Source organism: Equus quagga, unplaced genomic scaffold, assembly GCF_021613505.1.
Source record: "Equus quagga isolate Etosha38 unplaced genomic scaffold, UCLA_HA_Equagga_1.0 251_RagTag, whole genome shotgun sequence".
Lineage (NCBI taxonomy): Eukaryota > Metazoa > Chordata > Mammalia > Perissodactyla > Equidae > Equus > Equus quagga.
Window position 1 is genome coordinate 4548607 of NW_025799859.1, and position 19934 is coordinate 4568540.

The 19934-nt window shown below is 33.9% G+C and overlaps 1 protein-coding gene across 1 annotated transcript in view; it reads right to left on the reverse strand.

Moving 5' to 3' along the window:
• LOC124233810 (low-density lipoprotein receptor-related protein 1B-like) overlaps positions 1 to 19934 on the reverse strand; it is a 792861-nt gene that overhangs the window by 606831 nt on the left and 166096 nt on the right. Inside the window, exons 18-21 of the mRNA XM_046651030.1 lie at positions 11429 to 11626; positions 9708 to 9912; positions 1346 to 1510; positions 814 to 1058 (exon numbers count right to left, since the gene is read on the reverse strand). Coding sequence (XP_046506986.1) covers positions 814 to 1058; positions 1346 to 1510; positions 9708 to 9912; positions 11429 to 11626 — 813 coding nt within the window. The remainder of the gene's footprint in view (positions 1 to 813; positions 1059 to 1345; positions 1511 to 9707; positions 9913 to 11428; positions 11627 to 19934) is intronic.

The following is a 19934-nucleotide window of genomic DNA, read 5'->3' on the forward strand; positions in this document are numbered from 1 at the left end:
CTCTATAGGAAAGAGCTTGTCATCTGAGAATAATATGTCTCAAATAAAAATATGCTAATCATGACGGAAACATAATTTTCATTAGAATGAGATTTCCATTGGTTATGACACATATCATAATGGGGAAGAGTCAGGCAAGAGGTATAAAAGGATGAGCTAATGTTACAGTGAATGGTCATGAATCCCAGAAGAAGAAAAAAAATAAGAAATGTGAGACTTAAAATTAAGAAGATTTGGCAAGGATTGAGTGGAAGAACCGAAATAAAAAAACCAAGATGGAGATTACTACTGAACCAAAATGTGGACTACATGGGGAGAGGTAACACACATGTTCATAAGAACTCAGTTTTCTTAAAACGGAAAAGTTCAAGCAGATAATTGATCCTTTCTTATGCACCGTTCCTTGTCCTCTCAATATACTACACAGAGACTACTTGGGGGCTAACACAAATGTGTCCTTGGTCTTCTCCTCCAATTGACTGATCATACTTAGGTAATAGATTTCAAATCTGAAGACAACTTCTACAACTTCCCACAGTATCTTTTATTGATGCAATAGCAGGGACTATGAATTTGAGGATTGATGTAAAACTGTTAATTTCTAAGATTTCTCAATTTATTCCTATGTGAAATAAATAAAAAGGGAAAGAAAAGACTCCTAAATTAATTAAAATAGAGGCTGGAACACTTTCATCATACAAAATATATAAAATATTGATAACTGTTAATTTACAGAAGTTATTTTACAGTTTGAATATTATATGATTAAAATGAAAATACTTTCTGGGTGGTTAATTCATAACCAGCACTTACCCTGTGGCTGACGACTGGGATGGTATATCTGAAGGTCAAACGGCTGTGCACTGGTTTTCTGAATCACGCTGACATTCTGCCCTGTCCACTTATTGGCTTTTGAGAGTGTGTTAGTCCTCCAGTCTGTCCAATAGACCTCGCTCCCATATAGAGACACAGCAAAGGGATGAGAAAGGTATTCATGGCCTCGGATGATTTCTATCATGCCTGTTCCATCATAGAGGGCTGAATAAATAGCATCTGACCTATAGAAATACATTGGTAGTTTATCAAAATTCATTCAAATAGTCCAGTGATATGCTCATATTAATTAGATAAGTAACAGAAAAAATATTCTATAAAAATATTTTATAGGCCTGTATCTGATTTGTAGAAAGAAAAAAAGCCATCATAAAAAAAAAACAAACAAAAATCACCACCAATATCAATATATATGTATACACGATACATGCATGTCAGGACATGTTTTGATTTTGTCAATACTATCTGAGGAAGGTAACAGGAAATACAGAAAAAAAGATCATTTTTAAACCTGGCATCTGTCCAAACTATCCTTTTTTCAAAGTGGTCCACAGTTAGTCCATTAGGCCAAGCCCCGGTTTTCATGTCTTTATAGATGGTTTTTCTCCCAGCACCACTCATAGAGGCAGATTCAATGCGAGGAAAATTGGCATCCCAATCTGTCCAGAAAAGAATTCTGAAGAAAAAGAAATATTGCTATTGTTTCAGTCAGTCATTCCACAAACACTTATTGAGTATTACTGTACGCTAGGCCCTGGCTAGGTGAACAGTCACAAGAGAAACGGACACATTATCTACCCTCACGGGGCTTAAAGTCCGGTGAAGACAGACTAAATAAACACATGAATATATCACTACTGCTGCTGAGATATTTTGAAGCAAAATTTTGTTATGTAATCTAAAAGCTGAGGAGAGCCGTATAAAAAGCAAGACAAACAAAATAAACAGCAGATATAAAGTTCCTATTGGGGCGATTGGAGGAACAGAAATGAGGTCACATGTCAGATATGAGGAGAGTGAGAAGGAAAGGGGAAGAAGATGAAGCTGAACAAGGTGATCTTATGGGTCTTGTATGATAAAGCAATTATTTGAGATTTTATTCCAAGGGAATAAGAAGCATATTTAATGATATCATATATAAATGGATTATAGTGAGGCAAGAGCGTGGGTGTGTCAGATGGTTATTTTAAACGACCAGGTAAAGGTGATAGTGGTTTGGAGTCGTGTGGTGGCAGTGGAGAGAAGTGAATGGATTCAGGGTATATTTTGGAGATAAAATTACCACGACTAGATGATGATTGGAAGTAGAGAACAGAATTATAGGTAACTGTTCGTTTCTTGTTTCAGGAAACTCAGAGTAAGGACAAGGAGAGAGTGTGCAGAGAATCCCTTAAGTGATATGGGAAAAATGGAAGAGGAACAGACTTTAAGAGCTGGGAAGTGAGTGTGGATGAGCGTGGATAGCAATCAACAGTTTAGTTTTTACTTTTTTGATCTTGAGTTTTCAAGACATCAAAAAGGAGATGTCCAGGAAGCTGTGTGATATGCCAGGGTAAAGTTCAGAGAAGGCAGGGCTGGAGACATGAATTTGGAAGTCATCAGTATGGAGATAATATTCAGATTCACACGAATAGAATAGATCATATAACAGAGGATATAAAGAGAAAACAGAAGGAAATCATGCACTTTGATATATGCAAACAGGCAGTTGTTAAAACGCAACTTTTTATATGTTAAAGAGAGTAGCTTCGTCTTTGGTTTTTTTTTTTTTTTTTTACCAAATGCTATTTATAACTCCACAAATTTATGGTGCACAAACAGTTCCACAGAACACGCATTAAGTGCTGCATGTCATGCATTTGATTTCTAAGGCTATTAGGTAACGGATGGTTTATGTTTAATTGTCAGTGGCCTAACTGCTGATGTGTGTTTCTATAGTATTTACAATATAGTTACATAACAATTCCACAATCATTAGAACTAGCTAATATTTTTTGAGAGCTTACTATATGCTAAGAACTATTTTCAGTGCTTTATATAATAGATGGTCTCATGTAATTGATCTTGAATCCATGGCTAAATTTATCCATGTTTTACAGGTGAGAAAACAAGCTTAGAGAAGTTAAATTACTTGACCAGGGTTACGTAGCTAGCAAGTGGCAGAAGGAGATAGGAAACTAGACAGTCTAACTTCTGTTCTCATGCTTTTAACATATAACAATTTAATGTCATGTCACTAAATACAACAATAAAGGGAAAGCAGCTGATACAAGAGTAGGAGCATGGCTGGTAATCAATAAATGGTAGTTGCCTTCTCCACATTTGTAGTAGAACTCAGTGAGTAGCATGGAGATTTGGGAAGGGAAAATGAAAAGGACTAGAAAGATAGTTACAGTCCAGTAAAATTTCCTATTATCAGTTCTGACAACATTTTGGTGAGAAATGGTAAAGTTATTGGCAAAAATAAATTTTGTTCATCATCATAATTATATTTAGTCTTGCTATTTTTAGATTCTTCCATTATTTTGAATGATCATTTAGTATAAGAATTTGGCAGATTACTTTGGAAAATGAAATAATTCTCCAGAACAAAATTAAAAATTGAATTCAACCAGTCCTCTTAAAAAAATTTATTATGTTTATTTAAGGAAATGTGCACTGATGTAAACTAAGTATTCACCATGACTTCAATTTTTGAGAAGTATACAATCTCTTATAGGACATGGAATTATAAATATGAAATGATTAGAAGAAAATTCAAAACATTATATAATAAATTTAGTCAGTATGTGTGCTAAAGGAGTATGGTGCACAGAGAAGTCAGATATTGACCTTCTTGAAAAGAGTGAAAGCTCATATACAACTTAAGCACTAGACATTGAAAAAATGTTATTAAATGATTGTGTCCATCTTGAATAGTGGCAATGTATGTTTTTCTGTTAGACAAACTTGGAACCAAGGTTGGGATCTGTCTCTTACTCAAGTACACTTAATCTCAGACTCCTTTTTCTCATTTGTAAATGAAAACTATAACAGTACACATGTAGTAGGGAGCATTTGAAAAGTTAATAGATATAAACAATTTAGCACACAGGATGATTAGCACATAGAAAAGATTTGTGTTTGTATGTGCATCCACACATACATATTCATAGAGAATATCTTTTAAAGGCAAAATTTCAGTATTTCCAAACTGTTAAAGACATGGATAGAGAGAGAGACAGAGACAGACAGAGAGACAGACAGAATGAGAATTAACACTAATGTCAATGTTTAAATGTTACAATAGCATGTATGTGAAGGTAGATTAGTTTTATGAAGTAAGCATGAGACAAAACCATGAGAAAAGGATTTAGTAGGTCATAGGATTGGGTTTATCTCATAGAAAGTCTCTCAAAAATGAGTTTATATTAAGAAAAATGTTTTAGTTTCATGGGCAGCTTTAGGAGTTTCCATAGCCCTGCTGGTGGGAACACATCTACAAAAACAATATCCAAATTATTCATTGTTTAGCCACCAACATTTAATAAATTAAGTAAACCATTGGGAAAGGATAAAAATGAACACTAATATGGCAGAGGACAATGTATTGATAATTGTTGAAACTGGGTAATGGATATGAGGGAGTTTTTTATACAATTCCTTCTATTTTGTGTATTTGAAAATTTCTACGTAAAACGTTAAAAGTGTAACTAACTCAAATAAATAGAATTTTTTAAATGTACCAGAAGACATTTATAAAATCTTATTGTTAGGAATCCTTTTCTGAAAGACTAACGTTTGAAGATAAGATTGTCTTGTATGAGAAAATAGTAACTATCTGGAAATATCAACATGAAATAACATATATTGCTTATATACATACGTATTGCTTATAAGTTATTTCATATATAATATGTTGCCAGTTAAATAGACAATGGAACACCTGTTAATTAATAAACAGCTGGAAGGCTCTTCAGTTAAGTAGCTAAATGTCTTTCTTGAAGACAATGAATATGAAATGGATTATATGACTCACTTCAAATTTAGTTTTGGAAACACACATCTTTTCACTGACACCAGTTGTTATTTGTCAGCTTCTCCTTAAACTTAGAATAAAAAAAAAATAAAATTTAAAATAGAAACAAGACCAACATAGCATCAATCAAATTTATGGTGAAACCTTGACAAACAAGGTAGCGAGATCTAGACAAGGCTGTACTTTGCACCTGGAACTGATGACCCAAAGACTTCTGGAGCCTTGTCTTTTGCCTGTATAACAAATGGAAAATTGGTGTCTCCCTGGTAATTTTCTATCTCGCTCTGCTTTATGTGGTTACTGCAATTCCAACTCACATATCAATAACCGTGAATTTCTGCATTCTCTATATGTAGGTTTACCAGAAATGGGTACTGTGAACTCTCAAATACGTTTCCAGTGAACAAAAATATATGGCTTGGGACAATCTGAGGAATTCTAAAATAAGTGATCCCTTTATTTCTTCACTGAACATAGCAACATTGAGTTGTTTCTTCTGTAGTGGTCACTGTGGTCCTAATCTGTCATCAATTCAAGAGGGAAATTTCCAACACTTTTTATAAAATAACTTGTTCTAGAATTAGTTCCCCTAAAAACGTTCTTAACCTTGCCATAAGTCAGTTTATAATCAATTTTAAAAGTTGATTTCAAGGATCATTGTTTCATAAAATTCTAGGCACTCTTTTGTATACTTAACAATATGATATTTTAAAAGAATAATTTTTCTCTTATTGCTTCCTTTTTATGGTTAAAATATATTAACATTTCAATGATTGTATTATTTCTTCAAGTATACAAAGACTGAATATCTCTTCTTGCAAGACGTATGAAAATGTTCAGCCACAATTGCTTTTAAAAAAGAGAGTACAGTCAACTGATTCTCCAGTTCCTGCATTCGCGGGTTAGTCTGTATCAGGATTGAATTGGGTCAATGGACCGTGAACAACTTGTACCATTACAGGCACGAAAGGGCCATTATCATCTATCAGGTCAGGCAGCAGAAGGTGAAAATAAATGATCTTGGCAGAAAAAAAGAGGTTACTTATCTATAATCTTTAGGTCTTCTAAAACCAACAGCGTCTTTATTAGTTTTGTTTAGGAACACTCCCAGAAAAAATTAAATTTTATTTAGATGTCTCGCTAATCTTCACAATCACTATATCTGATTCCACCAGATTATAGCAATTGTTACAGCAGAGTCCAGTTATTACGACAAAGGAAAACTAAATACCAGGAATGGAGCAGGGAGATGCCATGCAGTTGCACAAGCATAAAGGCAAGGAAAGTTTAGGAACTGAAGGGCACGCCCTGTAGATTCTGAACTCCCTGGTGCTTGTTACTCCCTAATAAGAAGCTTGATGTTTACAGGAGATTCATGTACTTTTTCAGGTCACCTTAGCTATAAGTGTATCCCTTTAAAATGGAATGAAGGAAAAATGGCTCTTAAGACTCTTAATTTACCATCTTGGAATGACTTGTCACTTGCAATACTGGGTCAAAACCCAGAATACTGAAGGAATGTGGCATGGAGGCAAATATGTTTTATAATGTAAAATGAAGGCCAGTGGATTCTGTCCTGCGGAGGCGAAGTAGTCAATTAAAAACACTTCTTTTTTGGCGTCTGTAAAAAAGGTCACAAAGACCTTGATTGCTGTAGGAAAGCTGCATGATTTAAACATGTTTTATGGGGCTAATATTGTAGCCTAATTTTTTTGTTTTCTCAGCTGTGCTTTGGAAGCAAAGTGTCAGGTTGCAAACTTTTTTTTTCATTTGTTATTGTAAAAAGTTTATAGTGTGACCCATTAATGGTTTTTTACTTCGCTCTTTAAGGTGTATTCTTAGTTCTGGTAAGTCACATGTAAACAAAAGTCTATTTATACCTACGCATTAACTTATGGAACAAGCATTTATTGAGTACAATTATATACGCCAAGAGCAGTGAAGGATTTCACAGACTTGGAAGCAACGTTGCTTGCCTTCAGAAAGCTTACTATTTAGTAGGAAAGATAATAGCATTTACACAAACCATATTTCTCAAAAGATTATACAGTGAATTTATCCTAATATAAAAATCTTCACAAGAAACTTAAATGTCCTTAGAACTCCTATCACTTTTAGTCACAGCTTCCTTATATATTTTATGAATAATTTGAGAAATAGGGAAAATTTTCATGGCTTTTTTCTGAATATGTGAATAGCACTAAGTTTAATAAATCAACTGAGTTAAATTATTTTTCAGTGTTGCTTTTTCTGTGCTTAGCTTGGCTTTGCAGGTCAATGTATGTGTATACTTATTTTTATGATGCTCTCAGCTTATCATATGAAAGGTCCAATGTTTAAAAATACCTATGAACTTTTTATCAAAATATCCAATAAACCCAAAAATATTTTAAGATTTGCACTACATTTTAAAATTTAATTGCTCCAACTGGGCTTTAAGGTGTTTACACATATCTCATAGCTTAATCATGTCAATCCTCTATAAAATAATTTTTATGAATAAAAATCCTATCATATCATGATATCCAAACATGTTAACCTTTTAATTCATTACTAGAGTTGAATGAAACAGTACTGTCATCTGAACTTTGGTCATTTATGCCAGAAACAATTTTACAAGTGTTATTTCTTCACCCATTTTTAAAAATAATTTATTACTACTGTAATTATCTTCATTAGCCTCACAATTTTATAGTAGCAATAAGTAACAGAAGGCACCAACTTTCTCAGAAGCATTGTCAGGTTTTCCCTACACAGAGGCTAGCGATCTGTACTTTCAACTCTTAAAGGATATTTTATTTCTGGAGATCCACTTATATCACTGAAATGGTGTCTGATATTTTCATTTAAATTGTAACTGTGGGTTGTGCATCCCTGTGTTTCTGTTTTCTTTTCCTCCTCTCAGGTTGTGTATTCCCCAAGCAAACTGAGAGAAATGAGTTTATCCTAAGCGTTGTCAGTTCAAAGCTATAGAAAATGAAGCTTCAACTCCCAGATTCACTGCTTCGTTTGGTCAGAATATTTTCAAAATTTTCATACACTGGGAACTTTGGTTTTTGATTTCTGTATGCCATTTATAATTTCGGAAGCATTCCCAGTTTTCCTATCATGTTGGTATACATGCTGAAACTACAACTTTCTCCAAAATCTCACTTTCCCTTATATAGAAAGTTTCTCATGCAGATAAGATGCTGGTAGAACTTAGACAGGTTTAATAGTTGAAAGTTTCACACCACTGGTTGTTACATTGAGGGTAAAACCCCTGTTGATGATAAACTTTTGTAGGAAGTAAAGGGTCAGGATCAGCAATCTACTTGTAATCTCAAGAACAGTCTGTTTAAAAAAGAGAATTTCTTATTAAACATAGCACACCTCTTCCTGGTGAATTGTTATTACAAGTGGTAATGAGTGAAATGGGCAAAGGGTAAAGTGTGTCAACTAGAGAACACACCTCTATGGTAAAAGATACAGCTACTGCTCTGCACATTGTTGCCAGATCTCCCTATGTTTTCCAGAGAAACCAGAAATCCAGCATTGTATGCAAAACCTCTCAATATTTCAATTTTGGGCAACTAATTCAAATAAAGTTAAAATGCTGTGGAAGGTAAAGCAGACGCATCAGTGAGGGGTGCCGGTTTGGAACCCTGCTCTAGACAAGCTGCTTCATCCTTTAACTTCTGTGTCTGAACTGAGGAAAAGGAAGACAAACAAACTTCCCAAGCTATTGATTTCTGAGTCTTGGGCATAAACCAGAGCACAAGCCAGAGAGCTTGGCCAGCAAGCTGACTTAGATACAATGTGCTCCCTTCTCTCTTCTGCATCTCATTAAACTCCCTTCTGGCTGACTCCCCCGCTCACTGGTGCTCCCTGGAGTTCGTATTACTTAAGGTATAGAGCCAAAAAAGAAAAATTCCTTTCTACTATCCTTTAGACTTGACAAGAGTTTTATATTTACAAAATAATTACCAAGGAAATAAATAATGAACAGTAGTAAAGTATTCTCACATTTATCAGTTACATATTATCTTCTACATATTTACTATCTCCTCAAAAACAACCTGATGATAAAGATATTATGATACCTGATTTACAAAAAAGAAAACTGAAATCTAAGGGAAGAAAACACACTTCAGTAGGTTTCCCAGAGAATAAGTGACTGAGCAGGAACTGGAACCCTGGTTTTCTGGCTCCAAATCCAGGGTCTCTCTTCTGCTCTTTCACAGAAACACACAGCGGCACAGTGCAAGCAATAACCTGAGTTACTCAACATTTGACCTTGTTTTCCAGAATCATGTGCCTTGTCTTTCAAATGTCCCCATAGTCAGCTTCTCACCACTGGACTCCTTCAAGCTTCTTCCAATTTTCTTTTAAACTAACTCCAAGTACATGCAAAATAAATAAAGGGTGAGGAGATGAACGTCTGTGACTGTTTGGACCAAAGACTGGCCCTGTGGGTTGCAACCATTAGAAACAATTACAGCAGCTCTTTGGCAGGTCAAAGAGAAATTCATTAAGTTACTGCTTCAAAATAGAATTGCAATAGCTTCCAATAGGGCCTAATGCCCATATTTATGCAAAAGACATTTCTGTCCTCTAAAATTACCTATGTAAGCAATCCTATAACTAAACTTGTGGTGATAAACTTAAACTGGTTGATATATATACAATTATATACATATACACACACACACACACATACACACAATACATACACAATTATATATATCCACACAAATATATACGTGCACAAAATAAGCACTTTGATTCATAATTTTATGAGCTAGTTGAATTCAATATTAATTTGAAAGATTATTATTTACGCCAAAGTGAATCTGTGAAAGGCAAATTTCTTTACCCATATCTTGGGTCCAAAGCAATGGCCCTGGGGTGTTCCATGGCTCCTGCTATTAGTGTAGTTCTTAAAGAACCATCTAGTTTGGCCACTTCGATTTGGTCCAGATTGCTGTCTATCCAGTATATGTTGCCTGCTATCCAGTCAACTGTCAGTCCTTCCGGGGTAGCCAGGCCATGTTCCACAACCACTTCAATCGCACTGACACCTACAAAAAAGGGAAAACCAACACTTGTACCCATTCACGGAACGTGTTGAGCTCAAAGGAAAAGGCCTACTTAGTAGCATTACAAAGTCTTTAAACATACTAACTTTGAGAAATATAGTGCAAAAGTTATTACCTGGCACAGAGGAAACCAAGAAGGTTCCAAAGTTAGAATTACTGATCATTCCCATCAGAAATTTTTCATCTCTTAAATCCCTTCAGTGACAGTAGAATAGAATTTTCAAACATCTCTGAGCTAACAACAATGTTGAGATTGCAAAAAAGTTATTTCTTGTTTTTGACTTTTTAGGCAGAACAAGGGATTTGGGGAATAATAATGATGTGCTGGTTAAAATCAGCGCAATTTAATTCAAATGTTGATTTTCAGGGGTAGAATGAAGAGAAAAAGTCCACCTGGGGCAACACGCATTATTATAGCTAGTCAGCTCTTCCTCTTTTTTGAAGCATGACAGATGAGATAGCTTTACTGCATTTAACCTTAAAAAAGACAACCTCAAATCACAGTCTCCCACCCCCTCTGGGGTCATAAGACTTGCAAGATATAACACATTTGCAAATAAGAGAAGGCATTAGTGTGGTCTAAATAAAAATAAGCAATTTGGTAGTGTCCACCAATATTCTTATATTTCTATTCCTTAGTTTCTTTTGGAATTTTTAAAAATTTTATTTTAAAGACGCTTTTTCTAATAGGATAACTCTTTGTAGTTTGTGACATTGCCAGTGTTTTCATGAGATATTTTAACAGTGTGTTGTTTTTGCTTTTTTTTAAACAGTTAACCATCTAAGCTCATGGATCTAAATCCATCTTTTGAAATCAGTGTCCTGTAATATTAGACAGGACACAAATTCACACATTATAATTATATTGTGTGTTTAAATATTACCATTTTTCCCAAATTGCAAAGGTGACTTAAGGAAGAATTTAGATTTTGATAGAAATATCTTGCTTTTGGAATGCTACACAGATCCAACATTTTCAAGAGAATTATTTTCAGGGGAATTATTTCAAGAGAATTATATTTATCTCAAAGCCTTACTATGTAAGAAAGGGGTAGATTAGTAAAAGAGATAAGTTAAATTATGGCAAAAATATTTAGCTGGTATTAGCAGTCTTTGTAACAATTCATTATTTCTTGGAATTATGCTGAAAGATGGTAACACATTAAAAAACACATTAAAAGTTATTTTAAATCACAAAAATATGACTACTAATCTGCAGAAGGCAGTCATTTTGTTCTTGTCAATAAATTTCCTCACCAAATGTACATGGAAAAGTCCACACTTTGAAAATGGAATGAATTGCAAAGGCCTTCACCGCTCCCTTCCCCCAACATGTGTTCACATATACACTTGATATCCTTGGTTTTACATACATGAGTGAGGAGATAAAGAACCAGAGGCCAAAGATTAATCAAAATTCCTTCTATTACGGAAGTTTCTCTGGAATTTTCAGTTAAAAATTAATCTAAACATTAAGTCAAAATTATAATATCTGTACCTCCACTTTCAGAAAGCTTGCCTCGGTATATTCTGTCTTCTACAACATCTGTCCAATAAAGTAAACTTTGATTGAAGTGAAAATCAAGTGCTATTGTGTTTCTTAATCCAGGAACAAGTAGACTATAGTCTCTTTTATGAAGATCAATCCTTCTGATCTCATGGCGAATAGAAAAGATGATGAAAGCTTCAAAAGGATCTGAAAATAAATTTATTTTTAATAGGCTTGTGAAAATATTTATATACTTTTGTAAGTGGAATAAAATGCTTGAGGTCAAAATCCATTTATTTAAAAGTATAATTTATTATATAATTCTCTGTATTAAACGAGTAATTTCTTTTAATCCAAAATTTAAAAGAAACTTCAAAAACAAGTTTACATGTATTCATTAAAATAAGATATAAATGACTTTTTCTTCCTTGGATTTCTATATACCTGATTCTGATTAAAGAACACAAGAATTATTGCAATTCAAAGACAAAATTGGAGATTTTCTGTTTTAGGGGAGTTTCAGCTGACAGTCCAAACCTCAGAAACATCACTATAGGAATTGCTAAGAGTTGGCTAAAACTAGTTGTGCTACTCTTAACCCATCACATGCCCTCAGATCCATGAAGGAGAGAGAGCCAACAAAAGAGGATTTCTATGAAGAGAGTTATTGGATTTATAGTTAAGAAGTGCTCCTCATAAGAGGGAAGATGGTAGCTTTCTTCACAGTCCAAGAAAATCATATCTATACCATTCCCACACTAGTTTTTAAGTCTGGACAGTGCCTGAGTTGGAAGAAAAGAGAGAAGCTTTGAAAACAGATATGAAGTTAAGGTTTCATATTCCCCTTTAGGAAAACTGATTTTCCTATCCTAAGTCTAGGCACATCCTCTGGATGTGAGCTGCTATAATCATCCCTGTCCACAGTGAGTGGCTGAAGAGGTGGATGTGAGACCTAAGTCAGGCTAATGGGTTTGTAAATTTCCAGAGAAATCTTCAAGCTGGAGGGAAGAGTCTCATTTCTTCCAAGGTCACATATCTGCAGGCCAAGTGTTGCCAGTGTTGATGTCCTTGTAATTTGCAGAAGTCTATTTGTGATATTGCAGTAGAAGAGAAAAAGCCGCAAAGAATGAGATAGTGATGACCTGGGGAGAGACCTTGTCCTAAGGACGTTGAAATCCATACTTCCAATTATCCCTAAGACTGGTTTCTTTCTTCAAATCTCCTATTAGTTTTCCATGCTTTGAATATGTAAACCAATGCGTTAACTCTTTCAACTTGATTTGAGCTGGGTTTTTGTCAACTGCAACCAGGTTTACTATTCTTATTAATCCCATTTCCTCAAAGAGGTCTTCCTTGATCAGTTACCTAATAAAGGCCCATCACCATTATTCTATATTACCATAGCCTATTTATTCTCTTTGAAATGTATTTTAACACCAGTATTTACTTGTTTGTCATCTATCTTCCTCACTGGATCATAAGCTCTGTTAAAACAGGGATCTTGTCTGTCTTGCTCATTATGATGTCCCCAACACCTAGCATCAGGGAAGACATAATTCATAACAGGTCATAGATTTAGAAGGGTGCTAACCTAAGCTGGTTGTCCTTGGTGTAGGGGTGTCACTTGCCATTTTGTTTTCAATGGACATGAGTCTACTTTAGGAAGCTCTGATCAGCACATTGAATAAATATGTTCAGAGTGAAAAAATGCAGAGGAAAACTGAATCCACCTTAAGAGACTAGCTGATAGCTAGAGTGGGAGAGAGGCCTGACAGGATCAGCAGAGCCACCTACATGACCTGCAACTGACCGCAAAGTATAAGGAAGCCCAGCCGAGACCGTAGAAATGCTCAGAAGGCCTGAGAACTTGTGAGCAAAAATTATGCATATTGTTGTGATCACGTAGGTATTGTGGTTATTTATGGCACAGTATTGTGGTGTTTATTGCACATTACTGTGACAATAGCTCACTGATACAAGATACCAAATATTTACAAAATAACTAATTCCAAATAGCTGACAATAGACCAAATACTCATACAATTCTAAATCTAAAATTTAGCACTTTCAAGTAAAGAAAACGGTTGTGTTGGATGTACAGTTATTTAAAAGAAAGAATATCTATCTTTGGATCAGGAGCCCTTGTTTGATTCTCTAGTATGAAAAAACTGCTTGCCCTTGAAAAATTCTTTATCTTTTTCAGGAATTAAATGAGCTTACCTATAAAATGGGATTAATGGTAACCTCCTTTTAATCTAACTTAAACTGTTATCAGAATCCAATTAAATGATGTATACAAATTTGTTTTATAAGCTGAAACTCATCATAGTAAATACAGTTGTGGAGGTAACTGTGATGTAGTCAAAAGCAATAGACTCGGAGTCAGAAAATGCAGGTTTCAGACAGAGCTCTGCTACCAACTAGCCGTGTAAATTCGAGAAGTTTATTTAGACTCTCTGATCCTCAATACTGTTTTATTTATAAAATGCATAGCATACTGTGTTATTAGGATAATTAATAATTAAAAGTATGCATACTTAAAAATAATAATAGATGTTTAATAATTATTATGAATATTAAATTCCAAAGATTATTCAAAGGAATAAACAAAAGAGATGTTACATAAGAGAAAAGGCTGGGATGATGATACACCAGAAGAAAGTTGGATATTTCTTAGCATGTGCTGGAACTCATGACATTTCAGCTCTGGAGAGGTTCCACATCCTTTGGCTTATAGTTTGCCTTTAATCAAGTAGTAAATTATAGGTGCAGCAGCTACTTGCTAGAGAAATTTATATTTAACACCTGTTTATGGAGATACAGTTTTAAAATTGCAAAGTAATGACATGCTACCTCTTCCTTAGGAAACCACACTAGAACAAGAAAGAAATAAAAGAAAAAGGAAAGAAAAGAAACGCAAGTTACACCTTCACTAACGCTGGAAGACATCTGTTACCAAAATACCACAGTAGTAGAGGAAGGGCTGATGAACGCATTCGAAGAGAAGAGAGTTTCTGAGAGAGGATGTCTGCAGTTGTAGATATAAAAAAATTACTGGCAGAGCACAATTCTCAAAGGAGGTAGTACAACTAAGGGGCAAACGTCATAACCACTTTTTGAAAAAATGAGACAGCAGTAACAGCCTGATCTCAGGACCTTTCTGAGCCCATTGGCATTATACAGATCCAGGAGAAGGGTCTGAATGAAGAAACACACAGGCATGCAGTATGTCAGGTGAAAGAAATCAGGCTCAAAAGTCTACATACCATATGATTCCACTTCTTTGACATTCTGGAAAAGGCAAAACAATAGAGACAGAAAACAAAACAGTGGATGCCAGCAGCAAGGGGTCTGGGGAGGGCTTGATCACAGATTTTAAGACAAAAATCACTAGCCTTTCTACCAACAAGAGCCACCGAGAAGACAAAATGGAAAAAGAACAAATGCACATTAGCAACAATGAAAAAAGATGAGGAATATCAGAATAAACTTGTTAAGAAACACACAAAGAATATATGAAGAAATTTTAAAACACTAATGAGAGGAATAAAGACGTCAAGAAATGGAAAGGTATATAGTATTATTAGATAGAAAAACAAATGTCCCAAAGACCTTGAGTCTACCTGAATTAATTTATAAATTTTCTGTGATGAAAAAGAATTACAAATACCATTCTTTAAAATAACACTAGATAATTTTAAAGTTTACATTAAAAAAGTGTGACTCACTAGGAAAATACTAGGGGAAATATATAATAGTGATTAACTCCAACAGATATTTAAAAACATTATATTTTCAATAAAAAAATACTTTGGGGGCCAGCCCTGGTGGTCTAGTGGTTAAGTTCAGCATGTTCTGTTTCAGCAGCCTGAGTTCGGATCCCAGGTGTGGACTTACACCACTTATCTGTTAGCAGCTATGCTGTGATGGTGGCCCACGTAAAAAGAAAAAAAGAGGAAGATTGGCAACCAATGTTAGCTCAAGGAGAATCTTCCTCAGCAAAAAAAAGAAAAGAAAAGAAAAAGACTTTGGTCCTGACCCATAATTAATTATAGGGCTGAGAATTATGATAGTTTTAGGGTGCCTGGAGAAGAAATTAAGTTGGAAAATTTCCTGACTTAATACAAAAAGTAATTTCCAGATAGCTTAATAATTTTGACGTAACAAAATGAAACTATGAAAGGCTTAGAAGTCAATACAAAAGAAGTAGTTTTAGAACTGTAGAATGAGGAAGGCCTTTATGAGTTTGACACAAATCACAGAAGACCTAAAAAAAGAATGACGTTTAATATACATTTAAAAACTTGTAGGAAAGCTAGCCCCATGGTCTAGTGTTTAAGTTTGGCTCGCTCCACTTCAGTGGCCTGTGTTGGGTTAACATCATTCATTGGTGGCCATGCTGTGGCAATGACCCACGTCCAAAACAGAGGAAGACTGGCACAGATGTTAGCTCAGGGACAATCTTCCTCAAGCAAAACGAGGAAGATTGACAACAGATGTTAGCTGAGGGCAAATCTTCCTCAGCAAAACAAACAAACAAATTGTAGGAGAAAAATAACATAAAAAAATCAAAAGACAAATGAAAAACTGGGTAAAATACTTGTAATATAATAACATACTAAATTCTCTAGTACATATGAGCTCCTATAAATTGACAAAAAATACTCAAATAAATAATGAGCAAAAGATATTAAATAATTCATAAAAAGGAAAATATAAACAATGTTTACATTTTAAAAAGTGTTCAATTTCTCTCTTAAAAAGATAAATGGATTTCAAAACCATGGAACTGTTTGAGAAGACACTATATTGATTAAAATGCAGATAAAAAGCACTCCAATATATTGATAATGGAAACATAAACTATTGTAAGCTCTATAGAGAGCCACTTGGCAATATCCATCAAAAGTTGAAATGTACATATACCCCTTGAGTAAGGAGGTCCATTTATAAGGAATTATTCTGAAGATATAGTTTTGCATATGGAAAATGGCAGATGAGAAAGGAAATGCTTTGCAATATTATTTGGAGTAGCAAAAGATTAAAAACAACATAAATATTTATCAATAGATGGCCAAATATATAATGTACCCAGTCTTATAGTATCAGATTATAGGGCCACATAAATTAATATGATTGGCACAGATGTGCTGATATGGAATAATTTCCAATATTTTGTAATTTGAAAACAACAAGATGCAAACAGTGCACATACTATGACATCATTTAAGTTAAAAAATAAAAGATTTGTTTTAGATCTATATAAAGGTAAATCTTAGAATACTTCTTGAAGGATTAATGAGGAAATGCTGTTACCTGTGCCTTGGGAACTCGTGACTGGGATTTGGGAGTGGGAAGATAACTAACTTCACTTACTTCTTCATTGGTTCAACTTTTTATCATTTACATAAATTTTCCTATTAAGATTAATCATTTTTAAGAATAAAAATTCAAACGAGTAGTAGAAGGAATGATCGTTTCCAGCTTCTTTGAAACACTCATAAATAAAACAAAAATTGTTTGGACATGGCATATATGCTGAGCAAGGTGATTCAGTAGGACAAATAGTGTAAAACAAGTTTTTTCCCTTCAGGAGTGCTCATGTTTCTACTACAGCAATATTTAAAAGATCATTTACTAATCTTACTTTCATGATCTATTTGAGAAAGTATATTCTTTTGAACCAAAAATTACTGTCTTGTCTTTTACAACTGATGTAGAAAGAAATTCTTCAACACACCTGGATTCTACTCTTGCCTCTGCTACAAACAAAGGAAAGTCACTAAAATTATGTAGGTCTTGTTGTCTTGATTTTTAAAATAAAATAATATTTTTGGTGATGCAGCCACTAAAATTTCATGTGAAGAGTCTTGAATTATAATTGAATTATTTAAAAAAACAATATTAATATTAGCCAAAATAGACTTTAAGGCAAACAGTTTTTATAGAAATAAAAAGCTTACTATTATATAATAAGACAAACAGCTCGATAAAATAAAAATCTTAAAATGGTGTGTGCCTAATAATATAGCCTGAAGATATATGAAGCAAAATTTGACAGAATTAAATGCCAAAATTGATAAATCCATAATTACATTGTGAGATTTTTATCTACAACTCCCACACAAACTAATAAAAAGTTATAATTACAAAAATGATTAGAACAAAATAAAAACAAAAAGCTCAACCCACAGGGAATATATAGAAATCTGTACCACCAAAATAGGAGATATATTCTCTTTAAGCACACATGAAGCATTTAACACAATGGCTATGTTCTAGTCCACAAGATAAGTCTCAGGAGACAGCAAAGAATCAATCTAACAATGAACACATACTCTGAGCACAATGGGATTAAATTAAAAATCAATTATAAAAACTGCCAGGCTCTTCATATGCTTTAAAACTAAAAATAATTACTAAACCATTTCTTGACCAACAGGACCTCAAATAGAGAATTCAGAAATAAAGAGAGATATTCCGGCAACAAATATATAGATTAAAAAGCATGAACAATTAAAATTAGTAAGATAGAAAACCAGTTCCTGAATGATGGAGCAAGCACCTCTGAAAATACTCTTCTCCAGGAAAATACTAGCCAAATGGTCAAAATCACTTTTTTTCTAAACTCTAGAAATCAACCAAAGTCTAGCAACAATCCAATGAATTTTTATTCAAGAAAAATTGCTATCAATAAGAATAGCAAGCTTTGTGGTGTTTTAACATGTACCAGTTCTATTCCCCTTTCCCCAGCTCCATGGTAGTCTTAGAAACAAACAGTTCAGAAGCCACTAGAGGGGGCAGATGGGTTTGGACCTACCCCCAAAGCCCAATTTCCAAAGAATTGTTCAATGGAGGAAGAACTGTCTTTTCAAGAAATTGTGCTGGGGGAACTGGATTTCCACTTGCAAAAGAATGAAGTTTGAACCTCACATCATATACAAAAATTAACTCAAGATGTATCATAGACCTAAATGTAAAAGGTAAAACTATACAATAGAAGAATACATAGGAGTATATCCTAGTGACATTAAATTAGGCAATAGCTTCTTAGCTATGATACCAAAGCACAAGCAACAAAAGATAAAAATAAACTGAATTTCATCTAAAAAAAAGTTTGCGCTTCAAAGGACAACATCAAGAAAGTGCAAAAATAACCTAAAAAATGGAAGAAACTATTTCCAAAACACATATCTGATTAGGGACTTGGGTCTAGAATATATAAAGAGCAATTACGACTCAATAATAAAAAGAAAACCCAGTTTAAAAGTGGGCAAAGCTTCTGAATAGGCATTTCAACCAGGAAGATATACAAATGACCAATAAGCTCTTGAAAAGAAGCTTTATATCATTAGTCATTAGGGAAACAGAAGTCAAGCACAATGAGATACCACTTCACATCCTCTAGAATGACTATAACAAAAAGAAATGGACAAGAACAACTGATGGCAAGATTAAATTGGAGCCTTCATCCACCATTCATGGGATTTTAAAACGATGCAGCCACTTTGAGAAACAGTCTGGCAGTTCCTAAAAGTGTTAAACATTGAGTTACCATATGACTCAGGAATTCCACTCTTAGTTGTACACCCAAGAGAAACGATTATGCATGTCCACACAAAAACTTGTGCATGAATATTCACAGTGGTATTATTCATAATAAATAAAGAATAGAAATGATCCCAATGCCTATCAAATGATGAATGGATAAACAAAATGTGGTATGTCAATACAATAAAAATACTATTCAGCAATAAAAAGAAATGAAATATTGATGTATGCTAAAACATGTATGAATCTTGAAAATAGCATCCCAAGTGAAAGAGGCTGGTCACAAAAGACCACATACTACATGATTACGTTTTTATGAACTATTCAGGCTAGGCAAATCTACAGAGACAGAAAATAGGTTAGTGGTTGTCAGGGCCTGGGGTAGGGATTGATGGGGAGTGACTTTTAATGACTACGGGTTGTTTTAGAGATGGGATGATTAAATTTTTTAAAAATTAGATAGTGGCGATGGTTGCACTACTGTGTGAATATACTACAAACCACCAAACTGTGCATTTTAAAAGGGTGAATTTTATGGTACATGGATTATATCTCAACCCACCTGTTATAAAAAAAGAAATACGGTAATGAGCGTGGAAATTTGTAAAGAATAAAGAACTCTACAAATACTACTTTTATTCCACTCTTAGCCAAAAATCATATAATTTTTATTCAGATGAACCTGTACAACTACACTTAGCTCTGAAAATTTTTTGATCTAAATAAGGAAAGAAAATACAGCATGCTAACAATTTAATGCTTTTTCTTCCAGTGTATTTGTGCTAGTTGAAAAAATAGAGAATTCATTCTTTAAAAATTAATAAAATATTGAATTTCAAGAATTCAGAAAATACAAAAAGCAGTTAAACAAATTAAAAGTAAAATATATATAATTATAGAAATTAATAAGACAGAGAAAAAGATATCATCAAGAAATCCCAAAAACATTTGTTTGAAAGACTAA